This window comes from Oryzias melastigma, linkage group LG5, assembly GCF_002922805.2.
Source record: "Oryzias melastigma strain HK-1 linkage group LG5, ASM292280v2, whole genome shotgun sequence".
Taxonomy (NCBI): domain Eukaryota; kingdom Metazoa; phylum Chordata; class Actinopteri; order Beloniformes; family Adrianichthyidae; genus Oryzias; species Oryzias melastigma.
In genome coordinates this window covers 32,984,068-33,006,196 of record NC_050516.1, presented here as the reverse complement: position 1 = coordinate 33,006,196, position 22,129 = coordinate 32,984,068, and the positions used below count along the sequence as shown (strand labels likewise).

The window sequence follows — 22,129 nt, the reverse complement described above, 5'->3', positions numbered from 1 at the left end:
TATTTTAAAACAGCTTTTTTTCTGAAATACTCAGAAATGAAGTTTTAAGCTTCATTTTCTTCATATATGTCCGTCATCATGAGAAAAATGCTACAAGAACATTTTGAGAACGCCATTTTCATTGGAGTGGGTCTTTAGAAGAAATCATTCTGACTAAAGATTCTCTTGTTGACAGCGTCTGTATTCTGTCATCTACAGTATTGTCTCAACTACCTAAAAACAGAGTCGTGTGTAACAGAGATGCTGCACATCAAGAGAGTGTTTAATCTCAGCACACATTTTATTTGATAAGGATGACTTTGTTGATTTACATGGTTGAATAGAGGAGATATCCATCCACCAAACTAACACAATATATTTTAAAAACTCTTTTAAGAGTAGATTGCTGCTTCCGTTGCTCACAGGGATCATGAACTTGTTCGAGCGTCCTCACTGAGACTCTTCTTCATGTCAGACGTGACCTTAGAGTAAGAAGATAATAAACAGCAGAGCATCATAAGGCTGAACCAGCAACCTTTGAAGAGCAAACTAAACTTATAAAGTATTTAATTACAACTGTGAAGGAGAAGACTCGCTCTGATGTGAAGCCCACCTCTGAATCCAATGAGATCCACATGTTTTATGAATGTCTGCCATAAACTGGAACGGCTGCAGCTTCAGTCACTGCTTTAACAAATCAAACACATACGATAAGAGTGACTCTTCAATGTGTTTTTCTTCCTTAAAACTTCTGAGGGCCACATAACTGTTTTCTTCTCTGATGGGGGGGCGGGGTCGGTTTGTAGGCTAACAGAAAAGTGTAACAATCACAGCCTAAACGTAAAGATTTATGGTTTTACAGAAAGCCACACATAGACAGATTTAAAACAATTCATTTGTGTAATCTTCATAGAAAGAATTACCTGTGATAAAGCTAGCGTGAAAACTGTAAACTGAATGTGGCTGCTGGAGATGATAGTGCTGATAGCTGAAGATGCTAAAATTGAGCTGAAACCGCTGAAGTTGATTGCTAAAATGGCTAAAGCTAATAGCTGAAAACACTGAAGCTAATAGCTGAAGATGATAGTGCTGATAGCTGAAGATGCTAAAACTGAGCTGAAACCGCTGAAGTTGATAGCTAAAATGGCTAAAGCTAGCTAGCAACAATATTAGCAAAATGCCAAATTAGCCTGAAAAACAAAACAAAAAAAAATTTAAATTAGCCTAAACGGCAAACATGTAGCTGTAATTTTAGCAAAATGCCAGATAAGCTTAAAAAACGGGTAAAATGTCTAATTTAGCCAAAACAGCTAGCATAAGGCTAAAATATGAGCTAAACTACAAATTAGCCAAAAAAACTGAAAAAAGCCAAATTTAGCCAAAACAGATAGCATGTAGCTAAAATATTACCTAAGCTCCAAATCAGTCTAAAAAACTGAAAAAACAAATCACAAATTTGCCAAAACAGCTAGCAACTATAAGGTTTATAAGGAAACTTATAAACTTAATGCCAAATTATCCTAAAAAAACAGTAAAATACTGTATGTAATTTAGCCAAAACAGCTAGCATTTAGCTAAAATATTTGCTAAACTCGAGAAAATGAGATAATATCTCGTTATCACAAAAAAGCGAACTTTGTTTTCTCAAGAAATTGAAGTTCATTTTCTCGTGATAAAGAGTAAATTATCTCGTTATCACAAGAAAATGATCCAAAATAAATAGAAACTAGGGATTTTCAGCTTCCGTACATTTTAATTCAATTTACGAGTTGATTCGTGGACCATGAATGGAGAAACATGTTGAGAGATTACGTGCACAACCCTGTTTTCAGTCGTCTGTTTGTACCTTGTCTCAGATTCAGTGTAAATCAAGCACAAGCCGTCGACGTCTGAACCTGAACATGTCTTTTCTCCTGACATACAAACACCCACGACCTCAGTGGTTAAGGCTGCAGGATGGAAGTTTTTGAACTACTATTTATGTATGGTGAGACAGTCAAAGGATTCTGGGAAGTCAGAGCCATGAATGTCCAACCATTCCAAAAAGACACCTTTAGAAATATATTTAAAAACCCAAAATAGCAGAACTAAAAAAGTGTAGGACCATTCCTGTGAGGAGTTGACACATCAAGGCCTGCAGACACAAGGCAGCTTTCATTTTCACATTTCACATGTGTGCTTGCAGGATTTGTCGGGGCAGGGCCGCTGAGAGCCGCTAAGAGCCGCTGAGAGCTGTAATCCCCCACAAACAACTGGAACAACAGAGGATTTAAGGGTCAGAACAGTAAAAGGGACATGATTGTCTATGCATGTGCCCCCCCCCCAACCGTGTGCATGCGTACAGATGCTCTGAAGCTGTGTGCCAGCATTTGGGAAATCACTTTCACTCAAACACAACCAATAAATGATAAAACTACACAGTACTAAGAAAAACACTCAACACTGTGAGCTCCAAACTGATTTAACCTGTTAAAACTGGAGCTCCAGCGTTAATGTTCTTGATTTACTGTAATTTTTTTAAGTGTCAACATGATAATTCCAGTAGATTTTCTACTGGAATTATCGTGTTAATGGTTGAAAAGTTACAGTACATTAAAGTTTTTGTGCTTAAGCGTCACAGACGACGCTCAAAGGGTTAATAAGTCAGCTGCATCAAGCACAATAAATATTTTTTACTGACTCTCAAACATAAAAGATGATCATTATTTCAATTATTCGATTGGTCTGTATAAGAGACCTGGAGCGAGTTAGTATGACATCATCCGTTGTGCTTTCAACCAAATGAAGTCAATTCAGTTTCCTTTTTTTTCCGTGATACTGACAGGAACCAGACGATGTCGCAGTGATTCATCTACGTCGATATAAATCAGCATTTCTAATACTTTTATCCAATCAGACGTGAGCTTGTTAGAAGGCCACACCCCTAGTCTTGTAGGGCGCTCGGGGAATCTGTCAAAACGCTCAACGTGTGACCACCTACTTTATTTGAGACGTCTTATTTTTATTTTTTAAGGAATTTTTTCCCCCAAATTCTTAATTTTTCAATAATTTTCAAGAATGTTTTTTTTATGATCTTCCTTTGTTTTTAATTTTTCCATTTTGTTACATTTACCAACATTTAACATAGAAGAAAACTACTTCAATTTACAGCGTGTTTTCATATTTCAATCTATTTTTTAAGACAAATACTATTTACTGGGTATATTATATCGGGTAAAAATTACCAGGAAAAAGTGAAGGTGTAATTTTTTATAGCGAACGTTCTAGAGTTAAAAAGCTCCTAGTTTAAGACTGGACGTACAGAAAATAAACTATTAGCTTAGCAAAGTCTTTCTTAGTCATATTTTAATTGAAAAAACAGTTCTTTAAAGTTTAATTTCAAAATTATCTATCCAATCTTCAGAACTCGCTGAATCCTTTTTGGGGTCACAGCGATGCTGGAGCCTATCCCAGCTACTCCTGGGTTAAAGCGAAGTTCATCCCAACAGATCGCCAGTCTGTGTTTGGACCACACCATAGAACTGGACATAACAAGTGCTGAGGTCACCCGTAGGAAATGTTTGGTTTTATTTAGGATTTTTTTTATTTTAATATTGAATTTTAAATGTTGATATTGAATTGTAAATTGCAATTTGTATTTTCATATTAAAAGCCTAATTTAAATATTGAATTGTCAATTGAAAAATGCATTGTCATTTAAATTATGACATCAAAAACCCAAGACAAATTAAAATGCAATTGATTTTGTTTTTATTCAATATTTTATTTTTAGACTTGTGATATTGAATTGTAAATTTTCATATTGAATTATAAATTGCAAAATGAATTATCATTGTGCAAGCTTGAATTGAATATTTAATTGCAAATTGAATTGTCAATTAAATAATGCGTAATCCTTTGAATTATGGCTTAAAAAAGCGTCCGTAGAATCCTCGCACCTCCAGCACTTTTGCCAAATCAGCCCAGAGCCTCCACCGCCCGTCGACAGCGATTAGTCCAAGTCGGTCTGAGTCACCATTTTAGAGGAACTACTATCAACCAATCACGAGTGAGATTGTTTCGGCTTTTTCTAAGTCCACACCCCTCCATGCTTTTACTGAGGCATCTGATTGGTCAGTTCATAACATGAATAACTGGCGATAAAGAAAAAATATCTTTAAAAAAAAAGAACATGTTAAGAAGGAAGCATCAGAGCAAGAATGATTAATCTGGAAAATAAAACAACTGAGACAGAATTGTGTACTTCTTAATAGAAATACACTTTGGGCTTCTTGAAACCAGTGGATACTTCCTGTTTGGAACACAGAAGGGGAGGGGTTTAGCAGTCCAGTGACATACATGTCAATGGACCACACACTCACATTCACACCCGGGAACAATTTTACACCAATCAACCTATAAAGTAGGTTTTTGGACAGTGGGGGGAAACCAGACTTTATGTACTAGGAGTACATAAAGTCTACACAGGACAGACAGGCGGGAGTCGAACCGGAGACTCCTTACTGTGAGGTGAGCGCACAAACCGCTTCTCCAACCTGCAGTTTCAAAACGAAGTCAATCCTGACAAAGATGAAAACGTCCCAACTGTAGACCTCCAGACATTCTGTGAGCTGAACATGAAACAGTCTGAGATCGATTCTGTCAGCAGCTCCATCCTGGATCTATATGTTCATCAATGACTTCTACTGTTTCTCTGAGGAAGTCTTGATGTGGTTGAAGAGCATGTTTACTCGTTTATGTCGTCTGGTTGTTTACAGAAACTTGTGGGTTTTTACCGTCATGAAACTTTTAAGACCCTCAAACAGAAAAACACAAAGACTTTGACTTCCTTCAAAGAAACGTCTCAGTTCAGTCTAATAAAAGGAGAACAGAGAAGAGCCAACAGACCAGGAGCAAACAAGAATCATCACTTTCACAGTGACTGCAGCAAAAAACTGTATTTTCTGTATTTGTCCTCACAGAACCGATTTTTTAAATCTATAACAACACAGTTTTTCTGCTGCTGATGTGATTTATTTCTAATGTTTGAGCAGGTTTTGATAATCAGGACATTTACTCTCTCAGCCAGAACTGTACTCTAAAAGGACGAGCATTAAAGGGTAACCAAACAGTTGGAGGCCGACTCCATTCTCAGCCCAGATTTTAAAAATGCTTTAAAAAGGGGGCGTGGCTAGTGGAGGCAGACTGAGTGGCGGAGGTGTGGCTTGGATCTATGATTGACAGTTAGATTAGCTTTAAGTATCGTACACTGCAACTTCAATGTGGAGAGTGGTATCAGGCAAAGTGATGCAACTTCTCCACAGAACTTTTTGGTTTCATTTTGAGGATTTTCCCGGCGCTCATGATCCAGAACGTTATTGTTTCAAGTCGCTGGCTCAAGATTCTGCTTTTCCAATGCCCGATAGCGAGGCTGCTGGTCCAGCTGAGGGTTTGGAGGGCCGAAAGAGACCCGTATCTCAGTGGTAAAATGCAGCTATCATCATAGCTAATAAAGGCTAACGTATTCAACAAAGAAACACGAGTGAAATGTTCATTAAATCCATCACCAGGGCGGAGATGCTGGATTCAATGCCAATGTACTCAATGTACTTCAAAGTACTCAACCTCTGTTCCCTAACTTCCACTTCAACTGGACAGTTGTGTAAACAAGATTTTTGACAACTAAAGACAATATACCTAGCATGCTACAAGCCATGCTAAAGCTAACACAATAACAAATAACGACACTGAAGTTAGCTTCTGCTTCACAAAAGCACCAAAATAAATTCCACTGTTCATACTTGGACCTCCTAAGAACAGGTCCTGATCAAAAACTGCTGCAGCCAGACAGCTCAAACATGGATTAAATTATGCTTTGGATAGTAAAGAATACACTAAACACAGTTTCTGATTTGTGAAAGCTTCATTTGATTTATGAAAATGTGAAACACAATTGTTTTATCGCGTTTTTCACACTTCGACCAACAGGTGATGTTCTTAGGCGATGAAATAAAACTCGTTTTAAATGTCAGCATAGATATACAGTATAGCAGCTGGTGGAACAACCATCTCTGCTGATGTATTTTCAAAGTGTGATCAGTGGTATTTTAGCCAAAATAATAATAATAATAATAAACCTGCAGAGTTATCTAAGACATAGTTTCTGCAGAGCGGCAGAAGTTCATCAGAAATTCCCCTCTGAGTTGTTGGCAGGACGGTTGGCACAAAGTAAGCCCGCCCTCACTCCCCATCAACCATCTGTTTACACTCTCCTCTGCTAGCTTACAGCGCCAAGCTAACATTAGCGGTGCAGCAAAAAAAACGATCAATATCTGCGATCATCCAGATGCCAGGTCAGACGAGGAAAACAAAGACGTAAAAAATGCCACAAGAACATGTTAAAAACCACAAAACTCCATTTTTATCGGAATGGGTCTTCAAGGTTTGTTGTTTCACCTCATTTTCCAGTCAAATGCACCATTTCTGTCATTCTCAGCTCGTCCAGAAACAGTAAAAGTTAATGGAGTGTGTGATTGTGTTATTCAAAGATGCTGAGACGATGATTCACTGATTCTCCACAGTTCAGTGATCGCTGGCAGAGTCTCAGACGCTGCGATCCAGATGTGACTCAATCACAGATGTTTCCTTTGGAGCTTAAAACCATTTAGATTCAAGATGAATGCAGACGAGATCGTGGAAGTTCGTCTTTCTTTCTTTTCACTGGCGGAGCACAAATACATCTCCTGAAGAAGGATGGAGAATCTATTTTTAGATCAACCGGCTCTACAGATTTCTAAATAAGAGTCAAATCTTTGTTATTATAGTAGAACAAAACCCACCAGTGTAACTTTAGAAGTTGATCTCATCATCAAGTGGTTTTTTAGTTAGAATGAGACTCTAAATGTTGACTATAAAGTCAATTTAAAAACAGAAAAAAAAGTATTTTCCAGAGATATTATTTAACTGAGCCAACTCTATTGTGTTTCCTGTTAAGACTTTGATCTCTACTCTGTACTGAGACAGCTTGCACTCATCAGAAGCCCTAAACTAGAGCGGAAACTCCTCAGTTATCAAAATGCACCAAAGCTCAGCCAGGAAGGCCAAGCGGCCCACATGGTTTAAAAGTGGGCAGAAAATGTGGGCCGCAACTGGGTTTGTCCACAGTTTCCATGGTGACCCCACTTGTGTTTGCCCACACTGGCTAAAGTGGGTACCCAGTGGATTAGCTCGCTACGCTAGCCAGCCGCCCGGTGGACGTCATAATAAGCTATTGAGCTCTGCTGTATTGAGTTAGCAAGCTCCACTGTAGCATGCTATCTAGCTCCGTGGTAGCACGCTAGCGAGCTCTTTTACAGCAAGCTAGCAGGCTCCACGATAGAATTCTAGGGAGCGCCACTGTAGCATGCTAGGGAGCACCGTTGTAGTGCGCTAGCGAGATCCAATGTATCAAGCTAGTAAGCTCTGCTGTATTGAGTTAGCAAGCTCCGCTGTAGCATGCTAGCGAGCTCTTCTACAGGAAGCTAGTAAGCTCCGTCGTTTGAACTAGAAAACTCCACTGTATCATGCTAGCAAGCTCCTGTCTGGCGACCTCTGCTGTTTTGAGCAAGCAAGCTACGCTTTAGAAAGCTAGCAAGCTCCTCTGTAGCCGTCTGCATCACTCCTACTTCACAGTTTACCCTTATGTGTTAAGTGTTCACTACAATCTGTCGGCCGCAGCATGCCCATAGAAAAACTGGGAAACTCTGTACAGGTTTCCCCATGCAGATAGCTAAGATCCACCTGCAGGTGTGACAAAGACATAAATCTATCTGCTCAGTTCTACTAAAAACTGGACGGATGTTTGGATTATGTGTCAGAGGAGGAAATGCTCCACATGGTTCCACTTTCTGATTCCTTCACAAGCTTTGCTTTTCTTAACAGCGTTTTCTTTGATCAAAGGAAAAAAAATAAGAAAGAAAATTCCCAAACTAGTAAAAAAAAAAAAAAGAATTCCAAAACGGCGTTCTGTTGTGTCTTTGATTTCTAGACTTCTCAATTGGTAAAAGAATAAATGAGAATGAATTTTTGACCCTTCATTTCTGTAGAAAGTGAATCCTCTTTTTTAAGGACCTGAGGACAGATCCTCATTCAGAGTCGGCGCCGCCTCCACAGATCCACCTGTAGCTCCCATAGGGGTCGTGAAGACGAGGCCTTGCTCAAGGGCACCACGGTGTGATAATGAGGGTGGGACTAACGCTGCTGGACATCTGTCCCTCTCAGCCTTAATCCTGACGGTCCCGAGACTTTAATCAGTCCTGCAGCTGGATGTCACTCAAGGTTGTCACTTCTTAGAGTCTTCACATCTTTGTTTGGAGAAACATATTAAACTCAAATTTACTCAAACTCTTCACTTAAACAGCCTACATCATAAAAAATCTACTTTTTGATCTTTTAAGTGAATTATAATGTTCATTTAACTCTATAAAGAACCACAAAGTGATATTTTGATGTGTTCATGCATTTCTGAGTAATCCTCTAAAAACCTGCACTCTCACCACAAGCCCCTCCCACAAAAACGAGCGGTTCTCACGTGTTGACGAATATCTGTGTCCAAATTCCTTCCCTACTCGCTATGTAGCGTTCACCATTTTCTACTGCTGTCCCAATCTACAATCCCAAAATCAACTGGACTACAAATCTCCCAGAAGTCTTAGCGAAAAACTAGTGTGCATTGATGTTCACTACATTAGGGAATATATACCACAATGCATTGCGGTTGAACAATTTTTGCAAAAAAAAGTACTTTCTTTAATAAATTATCCACATTTTCATCATCAAAACACAGTCATGAAATGTTCTTTTTGATTTGATTTTCATATCCAGCGTTTAAAAAACAAAAAAGTTGTGACCATCCATCCATCCATCCATCCATCCATCATTCATCCATTCATCCATCATTTCATCCATCCATCATTCATCCATCCATCATCACTTCATCCTTCCATTATCACTTCATCCATCATCACTTCATCCATCCATCCATCCATCATCACTTCATCCATCCATCCATCCATCCATCCATCACTTCATCCATCCATCCATCCATCCATCCATCACTTCATCCATCCACCCATCCATCACTTCATCCATCCACCCATCCATTATCCATTCATCCATCCATCCATCCATCCATCATCCATCTATCCATCTATCCATCCATCATCCATCCATCCACCATCCATCATCACCTCATCCATCTCTTATATTTCAGACTCCCTGCCTGTCTATCACAGGACCTCATGCTCTCTCACATTCACTCCTTGAATCTCCACTGAACCATGAATCTTGTTTTTGGACGTTGGAGGAAGCCGACGTTCTCAGAGAAAACCCACAAATCCACGAAGATAACATTCAAAGTCCAGACAGAAGAGAAACCCAGCAGAGATTTGAACCAGAGACTTCTTTCTGTGACGTGAGAGTTCTAACCTCCAACATGCAGCCAGAAAAAACATCAAAACAAACTATTACAACCTTGTTCAGCTCTTACTGTAACAGTCATGAACTTTTTTATGAGTGAGGACTTTCCTCCAAACAAAGCCCCATCTTCACACTCAGGACGTACCTGCACCTCTGACAAAGCAGCAGCCACACTGGAGCAGCTTCCTGAACAGATGCTGACACCCACAGCCTCGCTGGTGGTGACCCCCTCTCATGGTTCCCCACTTCTGCAGCCAGACTCAACACTGTCAGCAGCAGGCATGGCGCTGGACTCAAACAAGCTCATCGCACTCCATCCAGTCCTGCAGTCGTCCTCCAGAGAGACGAGCGCAAACGCTCACACGGACATCCACAGTCATTTCCCAAATTGGAGGAGAAAGCGGATCTTATCCATGATCTGACGGCAGACGGCTGTGAGAGCGGAGCCACGGTCCTGACCCTCTCTGTGTGCTGGGATAAAGATTAGGAGGAAGCAGACGACGTGAGCAGGGCGGAGGAGGGGCGATGATGTGGGAGGGATGGTAACATGCAGCACTGCTGTGCCAGCATCTGTTTCCTCTCCCGGTCCACTCTGAGCAGACGCCCTTTCTGGGCTTCAGTAACTCATCTACAGAGGTTTGACCGATGATGAACACTTCAGATCAGGGGTGTCAAACTCAGGGGGTTAAAATCCAGAACACACGTGAGTCACGGGTCGAACAAGATAAACATTTATTGAACGCTCTAAAACTACTTTTTAAAAACTTTAAAACTGTTACTTTTTAACATAATTATTAACTAGATACTGTATGTAGGATTACCTGTGATAATGCTAGTGAGAATGCTGTAAGCTGAATTTGGCCACTGAAGATGCTGAAATTGATAGCTGAAAACACTGAAGCTGATAGCTGAAAACACTGAAGCTGATAGCTGAAAACACTGAAGCTGATAATTGAAAACGCTGAAGCTGATCGTTGAAAACACTGAAGCTGATAATTGAAAACGCTGAAGCTGATAGTTGAAAACACTGAAGCTGATAATTGAAAACGCTGAAGCTGATAGCTGAAAACACTGAAGCTGATAGCTGAAAACACTGAAGCTGATAATTGAAAACACTGAAGCTGATAGCTGAAAACACTGAAGCTGATAGCTGAAAACACTGAAGCTGATAATTGAAAATGCTGAAGCTGATAGCTGAAAACACTGAAGTTGATAGCTAAAAACACTGAAGTTGATAGTTGAAAACACTGAAGCCGATAGTTGAAAACAATGAAGCTGACAGTTGACAACACTGAAGCTGATAATTGAAAACACTGAAGCTGATAGCTGAAAACACTGAAGCTGATAGCTGAAAACGCTGAAGCTGATAGCTGAAAACGCTGAAGCTGATAATTGAAAACACTGAAGCTGACAGTTGACAACACTGAAGCTGATAATTGAAAACGCTGAAGCTGATAGCTGAAAACACTGAAGCTGATAATTGAAAACACTGAAGTTGATAGCCAGCTAAAATATAAGCTAAATGCCAAATTAGCCTTAAAAAAACTAAAAACAATAACATAGGATAGCCAAAACAGCTAACATGTAGCTTAAAAAATTCTTTTTCTTCTTCTAAACTTGAAAATATCCTTAAAAAGTTGAAAAAGCCTAAATCCGGACACAACCCGGGATTTTCAAAGCACAGGGAGACTTGACAGAGAAAGTGAGAACAAGTAAAAGTAAAACAATTAAAATCATTGAAATTGGACACAAATTTAAAAAAACAACAGAACAGAATAAATAAAAACAGAGAGAAGAGCTCCAGATCATGAAAATCCACAACAAAGCTGAGCTCCCTTACCAAATATACTGTAAGTATACGACCAGTATATGCTGGACGTTTCCCCTCAAAAAGTATCCTGGAAGTTTATTATCAAGTCTTAGGACTAAACTGACTAAAAGTTTACTTAGAAGTCTGGTATACTGTCAGCTCTCTTATACAGTCAATGCTCCAAACATTAGGCGGATTTTTGGGCTGGAAACACCTTCAGTGTGAACACCACAACAAGCAACAAGCGCTCCTTTACGCTCTTCTTTCAGAGTAAAACACCTGGACGAGCTGACACAGACCGGCGCTGTGGTGGAGTGATTAAAAGAGAATTACCGCCACGCTCCAGCATGAATACTCTATGTTCTTTCCCACAATTCTTCTTTGTTCTGAACACATTGTCCTCTCAGTGAATGCATCTGCAGTCTGTCCAGGTTTGGGCTGTGTTTTTGTTCCAGTCAAATCTTTTCTCCAAGACTCTATATTCAGATTTCCAGCAAGTAACCTTGATGGTTATCATGGAAAAACGGTTCGGATGAAGCAGCAGGACTGGAAGCTGGAATGTTTCAGTACAGACAGAAAAACATGTTATTCTGAATCCTTCATTTCAACCATTTTTAATCAGACATCAGCATCTAACTCATGTGTCAAAGTCAAGGCCCGGGGGCCGGATCCGGCCCTCCAGGTAATTCTATTTGATGTTATTAATGACCTGATGTTATCTTGTGCTCATTTCTAACTTGTATAATTTTGATAAAATATATTTTTATGGAGAGTAAAATATTGAAAGTTATTAAAGGTTTAAGTTGATTTATTCTGGAATAATATTCCTGCCTTTTTATTATTCATAGTTGTGCAAAAAAGCTACAGTTTTAAAGTTTAAAAATTAGTATTCTGCTAGCTTTATGGGCTAATTTGGCAAACATTTCAGCTTCATGCTATTTTTTTTCGCTAATTACTTTTCTTTTTAATTTTTTTAGGTTGTTTTGGAGTTAGTCTATTATTTACATGCTAGCTGTTTTGACTCATTTAAACTTTTTTCATTTTTTTAGGATATTTTGAAGTTTAGCTATTTTTTCAGCTACATGCTAGCTGTTTTGGCTAACCAAAGTTGTATTTTTCTTTAGTCTTATTTTGGCATTTAGTTAATATTTTAGCTGGCTATCAGCTTCAGCGTTTTTAACTATCAATTTCAGCCTCTTCAGCTGCCAAATTGAGCTCCATGCATTCCCACTAGCATTATCACAGGTAATGCTATATATCTAGTTCATAATTATGTTAAAAAGTTACGTTTTAAAGTTTTAAAAATGTAGTTTTAGAGTGTTCAATAAATGTTTATCCTGTTCGACCCGCGACCTCAGGTGTGTTCTGGATTTTAACCCTTGTGGTGATTGAGTTCGACACCCCTGATCTAACTGAATATTAGGTTTATTAATTATTAGATTTAAGAGTCTCCAAAGAATTCTGGTTGTCAAAGAACTAATCAAATGGCCTGAAGACCAATAACAGATCTCCGTCAGAAAACCAGCACGTCTGCAGATCTCTGCAGTACCAGCTGTCCATCCAGCTCTCCTGGAACCACACAGAACAAGGGTTGGGCACCGATTGGGTTTTACTTGGTTTCGGTGCCAATGTTGGTACTTCAGTAATAAAAAATAATGCCTACACCTTCCCAAATCAACACATTCTCATTGCCAAGTTGTCACATGCACGGTTAAGATCTGACGTTTTAGTGTCGTGGTTTTTGTTTTGTTTTAATGTGGTGCTGCCTGTTCCCATTAAACCACAGCTCCTCAACCTCCTGGCCCGACACTCTTTCACCACGTGGCGAATTCGCTGCTTGGCCGTCGCCTGTCAAACGTTTGATCCTGACACAGATAATGTGGATCAGGTTTTTTTTATTGTGAGTTCTACAAAAATCTACCAAAAAAAAGAAAGAAAGAAAGAATGCCTTCAAAGATTTTCTATGGGCTTTTATCTCACTTGGGTGATGACAGCCACGTGCACTGTGTTTCTGTGTCTCTGTGACTGAGTTTGAGGGTATCTTTTTCTAATATAGTTTCAATGAAAACAAGTAAAACATCTCAGTTCAATCTCAGTTCAGGAGACCCGAGCAGGCTGCTCCCGCTCCCCGCAGCCGCTGTCTGTCTGCCGGCGTACTGAGCTCCGCTGACGTCCGGCTGCAGCCGGAGAACCGCCATGTTGGATTAGTATTAGCTGATCGAGTCACTGAAAACGTCACGTCCCTAAAGCGGAGTTCCTGATTGGCTGATGCGACGCAGCGAGCGGTCAAACTGATCTGCTGTGAAACGCAGCCAGACATTCGAGCGCTGCACGTGCACGTGCACATGCTCGCCCCGTCAGCGGTATTATATGTACCCGCCCACTAGCGCGGGAAAGGCTGACGGATTGGCTAGAACTTCAACGTACTGAACATGTCTTCACTGAAACTTAGCACCGAAATGAGGAACCAACTGAAGGAGCTTCTGTTGGTTTCAATAGAACCGCGTAAATCATAACGGTTTAGAACTGAATTAATACAGAACTGAATGAAAACTGAAGCACCAAACGGGGCCCTCAGGCGAGCGCCATGATCCCAAGGAATAATCAGCTGCACATGCAAAAACAGATGTGGGTTTTTAAAAAAGCCTAAAAAAGAGAATAAAAACGAGTCTGAGAGCGATTTTAAAATACTCAGAAGTATGATCCAAATCTGATTTTTCACGCCGGTATTAAAGGTTTTGCTGCCGTTCCTTTTCTTTGCTATTCAAAACCAAACATGTAAACGTCCCATTTACAGATTTAATGTCAAATCCAACATTAGCTCCTCATGATCCTGTGAGCTCAGCTCTGCAGCTCTCTGCAGTCCGGACGGACCGCTAAGCAGACAAAGACTTCTGGAAATCCAAGCAAAGGAAAGATCTGGAAGGAGGGATGAAACGAGGATCTTTCTGCAGTTTGTGTTGTTTTCTTGTACAAATGTGTCAAAGAAGTTCAGTAAACACAGAATGGAGTCGACAGATGACACATTAGAGCCACAGAAACATAAGACGAGCCATAAGCTTTTAAAAACTGCTGTCATGATGATCTCTGATGATCTCTGATGATCTCTGATGATCTCTGATGATCTCTGATGATGACATACTTGCTCATGCGTGTGCATTACGCCATGAAAGTGAAGTTGTTACTTAACATTCGATGGTTTCAGGAGGACTTCCAGTTTACAGTTCATAAAATCGATTCTCTAAGAGCCATAAAGTCATAGGAGCCGTCTCCGCAGCTGCAGTCACGTCCACCGCTGTACCTTTGCATCCGGCGGTCAAGCTGGACTTCCTGGCCCACCTGAACTGGGACCTGAGATCCGGATGGCTCCCATCCAGAGGCCGGCCCACTCTGCAGGAGTCTGGAATCTTAACGGATGAGGAGCGAAAAAAAAAACAGCCACAGCTCGTGAGTGATCATATTCAGGGCAGAACAGACGAGTTGAGGCGATGTGCTTGAACATTTCTTGGTTTCATTTTTCTCCTCCTTTGTCTTCCTTATCAGCTGCTTCTTGTCCAGCTGTGGAATTTCCCCTCAAGCCACAAGACCGATCAGGAGGCGGGACAGCACCAGAGCTTCACAGAGATCTTCCAGTGAATCGTGTCCAGCCAGCACGGCCGAGTGAGCCTCAAACAGCAGAAAATGTGATTGGGTTTGTCCACAGTTCCTGTGGTGGCTCCAGCTGTGTTTGCCCACATTAGCTTAAACGGGAATTCAGTGGGTTAGCTCGCTACAGTGGAGCTTGCTAGCTTGCTACAATGAAGCTCACTAGCACAGTACAGCAGAACTCTATAGCTCACTACAGCAAATTTTGCTAGCTCCCTATAGCAGATCTCGCTACAGCGGAGGCTGCGGAGCTCACTAGCTCGCTACAGAGGAGCTCTAGAGCTCGCTACAGCAAATTTCGCTAGCTCACTATAACAGATCTTCCTAGCTCGCTATGGCGTAGCTCACTGGCTCGCTACAGAGGAGCTTACTAGCTTGCAGCAGCCGAGCTCACTAGCTATTTGACTACAGAGGAGTTCTCTAGCTCGCTACAGCAAATTTCCCTAGCTCACTATAGCCGATCTTGCTAGCTCGCTACAGCGGAGCTCACTAGCTTGCTACAGAGGAGCTCACTAGCTAGTTGACTACAGAGGAGTTCTCTAGCTCGCTACAGCAAATTTCCCTAGCTCACTATAGCCGATCTTGCTAGGTCGCTACAGAGGAGCTTACTAGCTTGCAGCAGTGGAGCTCGCTAGCTCACTGTAGCAGATCTCGCTACCGAGGAGCTCGCTAGCTTGCTACAGCAAAACTTGCTAGCTCATTACAGAGGAGTTTGCTTGCTAGTTGACTACAGCGGAGCTAGCTAGCTCGTTACAGCAGATCCCACTAGCTCATTACAGAGGAGCTTGCTAGCTTTGCTACAGCAGATTTTGCTAGCGCAATACAGCGGAACTCCCATTTGTTTCGCAATGAGTCTTTCTTGTATTTGTTAAAAAAAGTTAAAGTCCCACTATTTGTCAAGCTCCTAAGTGCGTTAAATTTGTTCTCCACATTTGACCCGCCCCCTGGGGGAGCGGTGAGCTGCAGACACAGCCGCACTCGGGACCCATTTGGAGGTTTAACCCCCCAATCCAACCCCTTAGTGCTGAGCGTCAAGCAGGGAGGCACTGGGTCCATTTTTAGTCTTTGGTTTGACTCGGCCGGGATTTGAACCCACGACCTTCCAATCTCAGGGCAGACACTCTCCCACAAGGCCACTGAGCTGGTCTCAGTTGGTTGTTTAAGTATTTTTTGTACTAAAATGTACTTGTTTGGTCAAACTGTCTTAAAAATGTTTTTCACTTTTATCCCAATAGTGTTATTTTATAGATGATATCTTTATGTTTTCCTCTATTAATTGGATTTATTTGCTGTTTTTAGACAAATCCTGTTACCTATGAAATATTAATATAAGTACCTACACTTCTATCTTCAAAAACATTTGGAATATACATGTATATAAGACAGATATATATATATTTTATACGTTTGATTTTTTTGGGTGGAGGCCTTGAATGAGACATTTGGGTTTTTGCCTCTTTTTGAATCCATGTTGTGTATTTTATTTGTGCTAAACAATAACTGAAAAAAACAACAACAAATTCCTGGTGCAGAAAGACGTTTTTATGTTTGTACTAACCAGGTATTCATAGAGTTCTCTGTTCAAAATTTATACCACAAAGTTTAAGTTTCCAAAATGTATCTAAAGAAAACTAAATATTTGTGTTCATGCAGTCACGTCGTTCCAGTAACTCATTCTTTAATTATATATAACACATTTATAGTTCTTAAGGATCACTCACTCGATAAACGGCGTCCTCCATAAGTTCTTCACTTCTCCTCAAAGTTTCGTCTTTGTCTCACATCAGCTTCATCTCAGGCTCACCGGAGTCTTCATGTTGGCCTTTTTCTCCTCAGTTTGCACAAATGCTTCGTTGTTAATGTGAGTAAAGGTGGAGAAGAAACCCTGAGAGAAACGTCTCCATCCTGTCGTCACTCACAGAGAGACAGAGCCGTCTGTGAGACGCAGACGGGCCGTCCCAGCGGCGTCTGTCTCTGCTGCTGTCAGACAGGTTCAGCCACGTCCGGCCAATCACGTGTTCACTCCTGCAGCCAGAAACGTCCCGGAGAGCATTCACATCGGTTCCTAACATCCTCTCACTCCAAATGTTGTGATTTCTGTCCTACAGAACTCTTCATGAAGTCAGTAACTCCTCACGATTGAGCGTTCCAACGTCCCCATCCAGTGGTTCAACGGAAACACACATCCCTACAAAAACATGGATAAGTGTATTCATTTCATGATTCTTTTAAAAATATAACTTTCATAGAACCGAGATTCAGGGACAACTGTTTGATTGATTTCAATTATTTGTCTAATTTTACTATAAATTGTGATTTCAGTTTATAAAATTCACAAAAACAGGATTTCAGAAAATGAGAATCCTTCATTTCTTCTCAGTTTTTGCACAAAAATTAAAGCAAAAATTTTGATCACATCTAATAAATAAAAATAATAATGTTGTATTTCTTTTACTTATGCACAAAACTTATTATATAAATTATAAATCAAGAACACACACGCACAAATCGGAGTGAGACTGTTTTCTCTCCATAAAATAAAGTATTTTCAAAATAATTCGACCATCTTCAATCCTTCAGTGATCCTGCTGGGAGATGAAATCTGTATCCAGATCCTCAGAATCACGACGTCTTCTACAACATCCTGATCGACCGATGGAGTTTAGTCTAGTTCCATTTATTTAGTTCATTTTCAACAACAATGTCATAATATTCTCGTGTTGGTGAAAATGAAAAGGCACAGAAACAAGAAAACTTATCGTCTCTGCCCCATTTAACTAAATCAGTCAAGCTTTTTTAACCAAATCTCTTTGTAATGTAACATTAATGTATCAACTGTGAAAAACCAAAGAAAAGCAGATAAATAACAAACACAAAAGCAACAAACAAGAAAATCAACCAAATACCTCAATCTTTATTTGTATTTAATCCGTTCCCAACGACCTTATAATTCATAATGTGTATTTGTTTTTTCAGTTTTTGGACTCTTATTGATTTTTCAGGCTCATTCCATAATCTGATCAAAACACATTTTCCTTCATTTTTGTTCTGATTTTGTTGATTTTGTTGATTTCATGTCCTTTTAGGCTGTTTTGCTCTTTCTTTTTTCAGACTTTTTGTTTGTTATGTTGCAGACTTCTGTTGGATTAAAGAAACAAATCAGAGTTTAGAACAGCCCAGATCACGACTGACTGATTGGAGAATTCTCTCTGGACCTCCAGCGGTTTGGGTTCTGCTCTTCCTCCAAACTCTTGGGCCGATTCCCACATGAAAGACAGACTTTACAGTAGACGGTGTAATAACGTGCTCCACATGCATTTGGTTCAGCAGCTGGACGGCGGTGCAGAGGAAAGCTCATGAGAAGCGCCCAAAAGGTTGTCGGCTGCCCCCTCCCCACCCTGGAAACCCCCAGAGCTCCTGCTCCCTCAACAGAGCCCAGAAGATCATCAGAGAACGTCACACCCGGACACCCCCGGTTTGATCTTCAGGAGGACTCTACGATGTGAGTGAAGACACAGAGACTCCAGAACAGTTTCTACCTCAAAAACATGTCAAACACGGAAACGAAACATTCAGCTAAACTGTGACACAGTTCAGGTCTTCTTCACGTTTATTATGATTCTTTTCTCTGGTTTTAGTCATTTTATCACATATTGAGCTTTTTTCTTTTTAATAAATGCATTTTATTTAGCAACAAACTGATAGAATTTCCTGAAGCACTTTTATGGATTATTATTTTTAGTCGTAAGTTTTTACCTCGGGTTGTTTTAAGGAATAAATGCTGCACTGACCAGGAAGCACGTTTAACGTCATTGTTCCTGCGACGATGACAAATAAAGGTCGATCTAACATAAAATAGCAATTTTTAAAGTAAAGATTACTTAATCAGCATTTCTTAAATTTAGTTAAATGTATAAACTGATGTCTGAGGTTCACATAGATGATAAACTATGATGGTTTTTACATCCTGTTGACCTGAAGACGTCTTGTTTGATCAACTCTACCTCCAGAATGAACAGATTTTATATGAAAATAAAACTTTAGTAAAAAGTTTGATCTTTTATGAGTTAAAAGCACATATTATCTGATGCTGAACAACATTTGTTACTAGCTGCACTGAGATGATCCTGTTTGACACGTCTTTTATTTAAAAAATAAATCTTTTGAGCTTCTGTCACACATAAAAAGAGAAATCTCATTTTGAGAGTTTCTTTTCATCATTTTTACTTTTGTTCGTGCCAAAAATAGACATAATTCATATTTATTATTAAAAAAGAAGGTCATGAATGCACATCTACATTTCTTAAAGACTACAGTAAAACTTTCTCCTTCTGGGTTTTGATCAGTAGAAAACAAACCCAAACGGCTCTTTTACTGTTGAAGGTCTATGACCGTGGACCACAACCCAACAGTCCAGTTCTTCTCCTCCTTGATCCAGTTTAGACATTTCCTCTGTTGGTTCAGGCTCAGATGCGTCTCGACCCGAGGAACCCGACAGTCCGTCTCCAGAATGTGGAGGTTTTTTGAGTCTGTTCCTCGTTTCTCTCTCTCTGGATGTCTGCAGGTTCTTCAGTCTTTTGATAACCCACGGTCTTCATCTTCTCCTGACACATTTTGTCCTTCGATGAGACTTTCTGTGGATCTGGTCGGACTCACAGCAGCTTCCTTTGTCATGAACTTTAGTGTCTGACCCAGACTATGGAGGGATCAGTGATGGTCTCCTGGATGGAAGTCTGAAGTCTTCCCAACACTGAACCAGTTTGATGACACCTGGAGAATCTGTGCTTTGAGTTCAGTCGATGATCAGCTGGTGAAACTCAGTTTAAATCAATGATGTCCTGCAGATTTTGAGCAGATTTCTCTAGTTTTCTGAAATCCTGTTTTTATGGTTTAATTAGATGGAACTTCAATTTAAGTCAAAAAACAAACACATAAATACTATAAATCAATGAAACTGTGGATCCTGATTTTAAAGTTTAACTTCTAAATGGAATTATGGAAATTAATACAACTTTTCATCATATTCTATTTTTGGAAATGGTTTGTAGACTCAGTTTATCTGTTTCTGCTGTTGATCTGCATCACCTGATCAGAGTTCTTTTGTCAATATTAATGTGATTAGTCAAATAAAGTCCTCTTGGCTGCGTTTCTTATGGTTTTTTTTATTGTGTTTGCATGAAATAACATGTTTCAACCACAAATACGATTAACTATTTGTGTCTAAGAACTTCCAAAGACCTTCATTATTTTAAGTGATTTGTCAATAATGAATCATTTAATCGACACTTTTATCCAAAATATTTAACAAATTGGAGTCACTGTGAGGTCAAGTGTTCTGACAGGACACATAAAGGCTGAAAACAAGCAGAAAAATTCTGAGTGGATGTTTTGTTTGTAAGGAAACTCAAAATTTAAGCATAAACTGAGTTCAGAACTATTTAGCATAAAGTCAGAGTGTCGTTGAGAGTAAAATGACCTCAGCAGCGAGTAATCCCCTCCAAAGCTGTTGTAAGTGGGATGAGCTAAGCACAGATCAACAGACGGCGTCTCTGCAGAGGCGACTCCTCCTGTGGATGAAAATGAAGAACGTCTTTTCGCTTGCAGCCCCCAGGAAAACTTTTTGGCTGTTTTAGAGGAAGTGTAGAGGAAGAGCAGAATCGACCTGCACTCCGAGAGGTCACAGATCCCGTCACGGTAAGTCACTAAACTCCCTCATCTGCTGCTCTTGTGACACCGAAGAGTTCAGTTTGCAGGAAGATCTTCTAAAGTTACAAATGAAACACAGTTTTTCAACAAACAGCAATAATCTCAGCCTCGCTTTGTCTGGAGTTAGTGGATTTGTAGATGTGATCAGAATGAGAAGTTCCTCCAGCAAACAGAAACCGAGGAGCGCGGCGTCATGTGACGGCGGTAAACGGCAGGTGGGCCGTTCTGCTTTTAGCTGTGCGGTAAACGCAGCAGCAGCACTTCCTGCTGATCCACCTAAGTGGCCTTTTGAGCTCATGATGCCACACAGACACGCTCATAATCCTCCAGTCGCCCTGCAGTCAACCTGTGACTCGCCAACGCGCCAAAAACCTGATGCGCCGAACGGGGTGACGCACCAACAGGACCCGCCCCAGTTCAGGGGTCAGCGACCTTCAGCAGAACCAATCGGGTCCAGTTCTCACCGACCACAACTCAGCTGAGCCTCAAAATGTCTTAAAAAATGAGACAGTACTTTGTATTTATGTTGTTAGTGTAGCAAATGTTTTATCAGGTTACGTGAGTCAAAGTCAAGGCCCGGGGGCCGGATCCGGCCCTCCAGATCATTTTATCTTATTGTTATGGGAAATGTTATCTTGTCCTCATTTCTAACTTGTATAATTCTGAATAAATATATTTTTATGGAGAGTAAAATATTAAAGTTATTTAAGGTTTAAGTTGATTTATTCTGGAATAATATTCCTGACTTTATATTATGTATAATTATGTTTAAAAGATACGGTTTTAAAGTTTTATAAAAAAATAAATAAGTAAAAAAGTGTCCAAAAATAGCTTTTAGTGTTTAGCTAATATTTCAGCATCATGCTAGCTGTTTTGTCTAATTTAACATTTGTTTTTTTTTATGCTGTTTTGGAGTTAGGCTAATATTTTCAGGCTAGCTGTTTTGGCTAACCTTAGTTTAATCTCATAATTATGTTACAAAGTTAACATTTTTAAAGTTTTACAAATGTAGTTTTAGAGTGTTCAATACATGTTTATCCTGTTCGGTCTGCGATCTAAAGTGTGTTTTGGATTTGGCCTCTTGTGTGATTGAGTTTGACACTCCTGATTTAGGCAGTTTAATGTCAGCAGTTATTAAGAAGAAAGAAGACTATGGGCCGTTTATTTCATAGGAAATTGTGGAAATTCATAAACTTAGCTATGTAGAAATAATTCAGATTTATTTAGTTACCCTTATTGTCTTCTTCTAACCATATGACACAATTCAAACCCTCAAAGTTATTATAACCCGGCGTGTGTGAGTTCTGGTTGTGCTTACTGACCTCGAGTTTGTGGTACACGGCGCTCTGTCGGAATGAAACTGTAGCGCTTGAGCATTGTGGGTACTGTAGTCAGGAGCCTGGTGGATATTCTTCAAATGTCTGTGAATATGCTCAATAAAGTTTGACTGTTTTGTTCTGATTATTGTGCCAATTAATGCGTCAGAAAAATTTGCTACTTTTTAAAATGAATGGCCCTGAATGGTGTGGCCCCATCCTATATTAGAGATCTCAT

General features: G+C 40.0%; 2 protein-coding genes and 1 long non-coding RNA gene across 4 annotated transcripts in view; 2 read left to right on the top strand and 1 right to left on the bottom strand.

Annotated features, from left to right (window-relative positions):
* arhgef25b (Rho guanine nucleotide exchange factor (GEF) 25b) overlaps nucleotides 1-16,985 on the bottom strand; it is a 39,271-nt gene extending 22,286 nt beyond the window's left edge. The window contains exons 1-2 of one of the 2 annotated variants that reach the window (XM_024270591.2): nucleotides 16,591-16,985; nucleotides 14,526-14,631 (exon numbers count right to left, since the gene is read on the bottom strand). In XM_024270591.2, coding sequence (XP_024126359.1) covers nucleotides 14,526-14,631; nucleotides 16,591-16,611 — 127 coding nt within the window. In that variant the 5' untranslated portion in view covers nucleotides 16,612-16,985. Of the gene's footprint in view, nucleotides 1-9,559; nucleotides 9,884-14,525; nucleotides 14,632-16,590 lie in introns of those variants that run through there. The other variant, XM_024270592.2, reaches the window with a different exon arrangement.
* On the top strand, nucleotides 14,535-20,012 carry LOC112145403. Its single transcript, XR_002919067.2, has 4 exons — nucleotides 14,535-14,671; nucleotides 14,768-14,884; nucleotides 16,978-18,371; nucleotides 19,434-20,012. It is a non-coding gene; the product is annotated as an uncharacterized LOC112145403 (long non-coding RNA).
* Nucleotides 20,013-20,479: 467 nt separating this feature from the next.
* Nucleotides 20,480-22,129, top strand: part of ankrd33ab (ankyrin repeat domain 33Ab) — a 6,477-nt gene continuing 4,827 nt past the window's right edge. The window contains exon 1 of the mRNA XM_024270594.2: nucleotides 20,480-20,563. The gene's annotated coding sequence lies outside the window, so the exon portion shown is untranslated. The remainder of the gene's footprint in view (nucleotides 20,564-22,129) is intronic.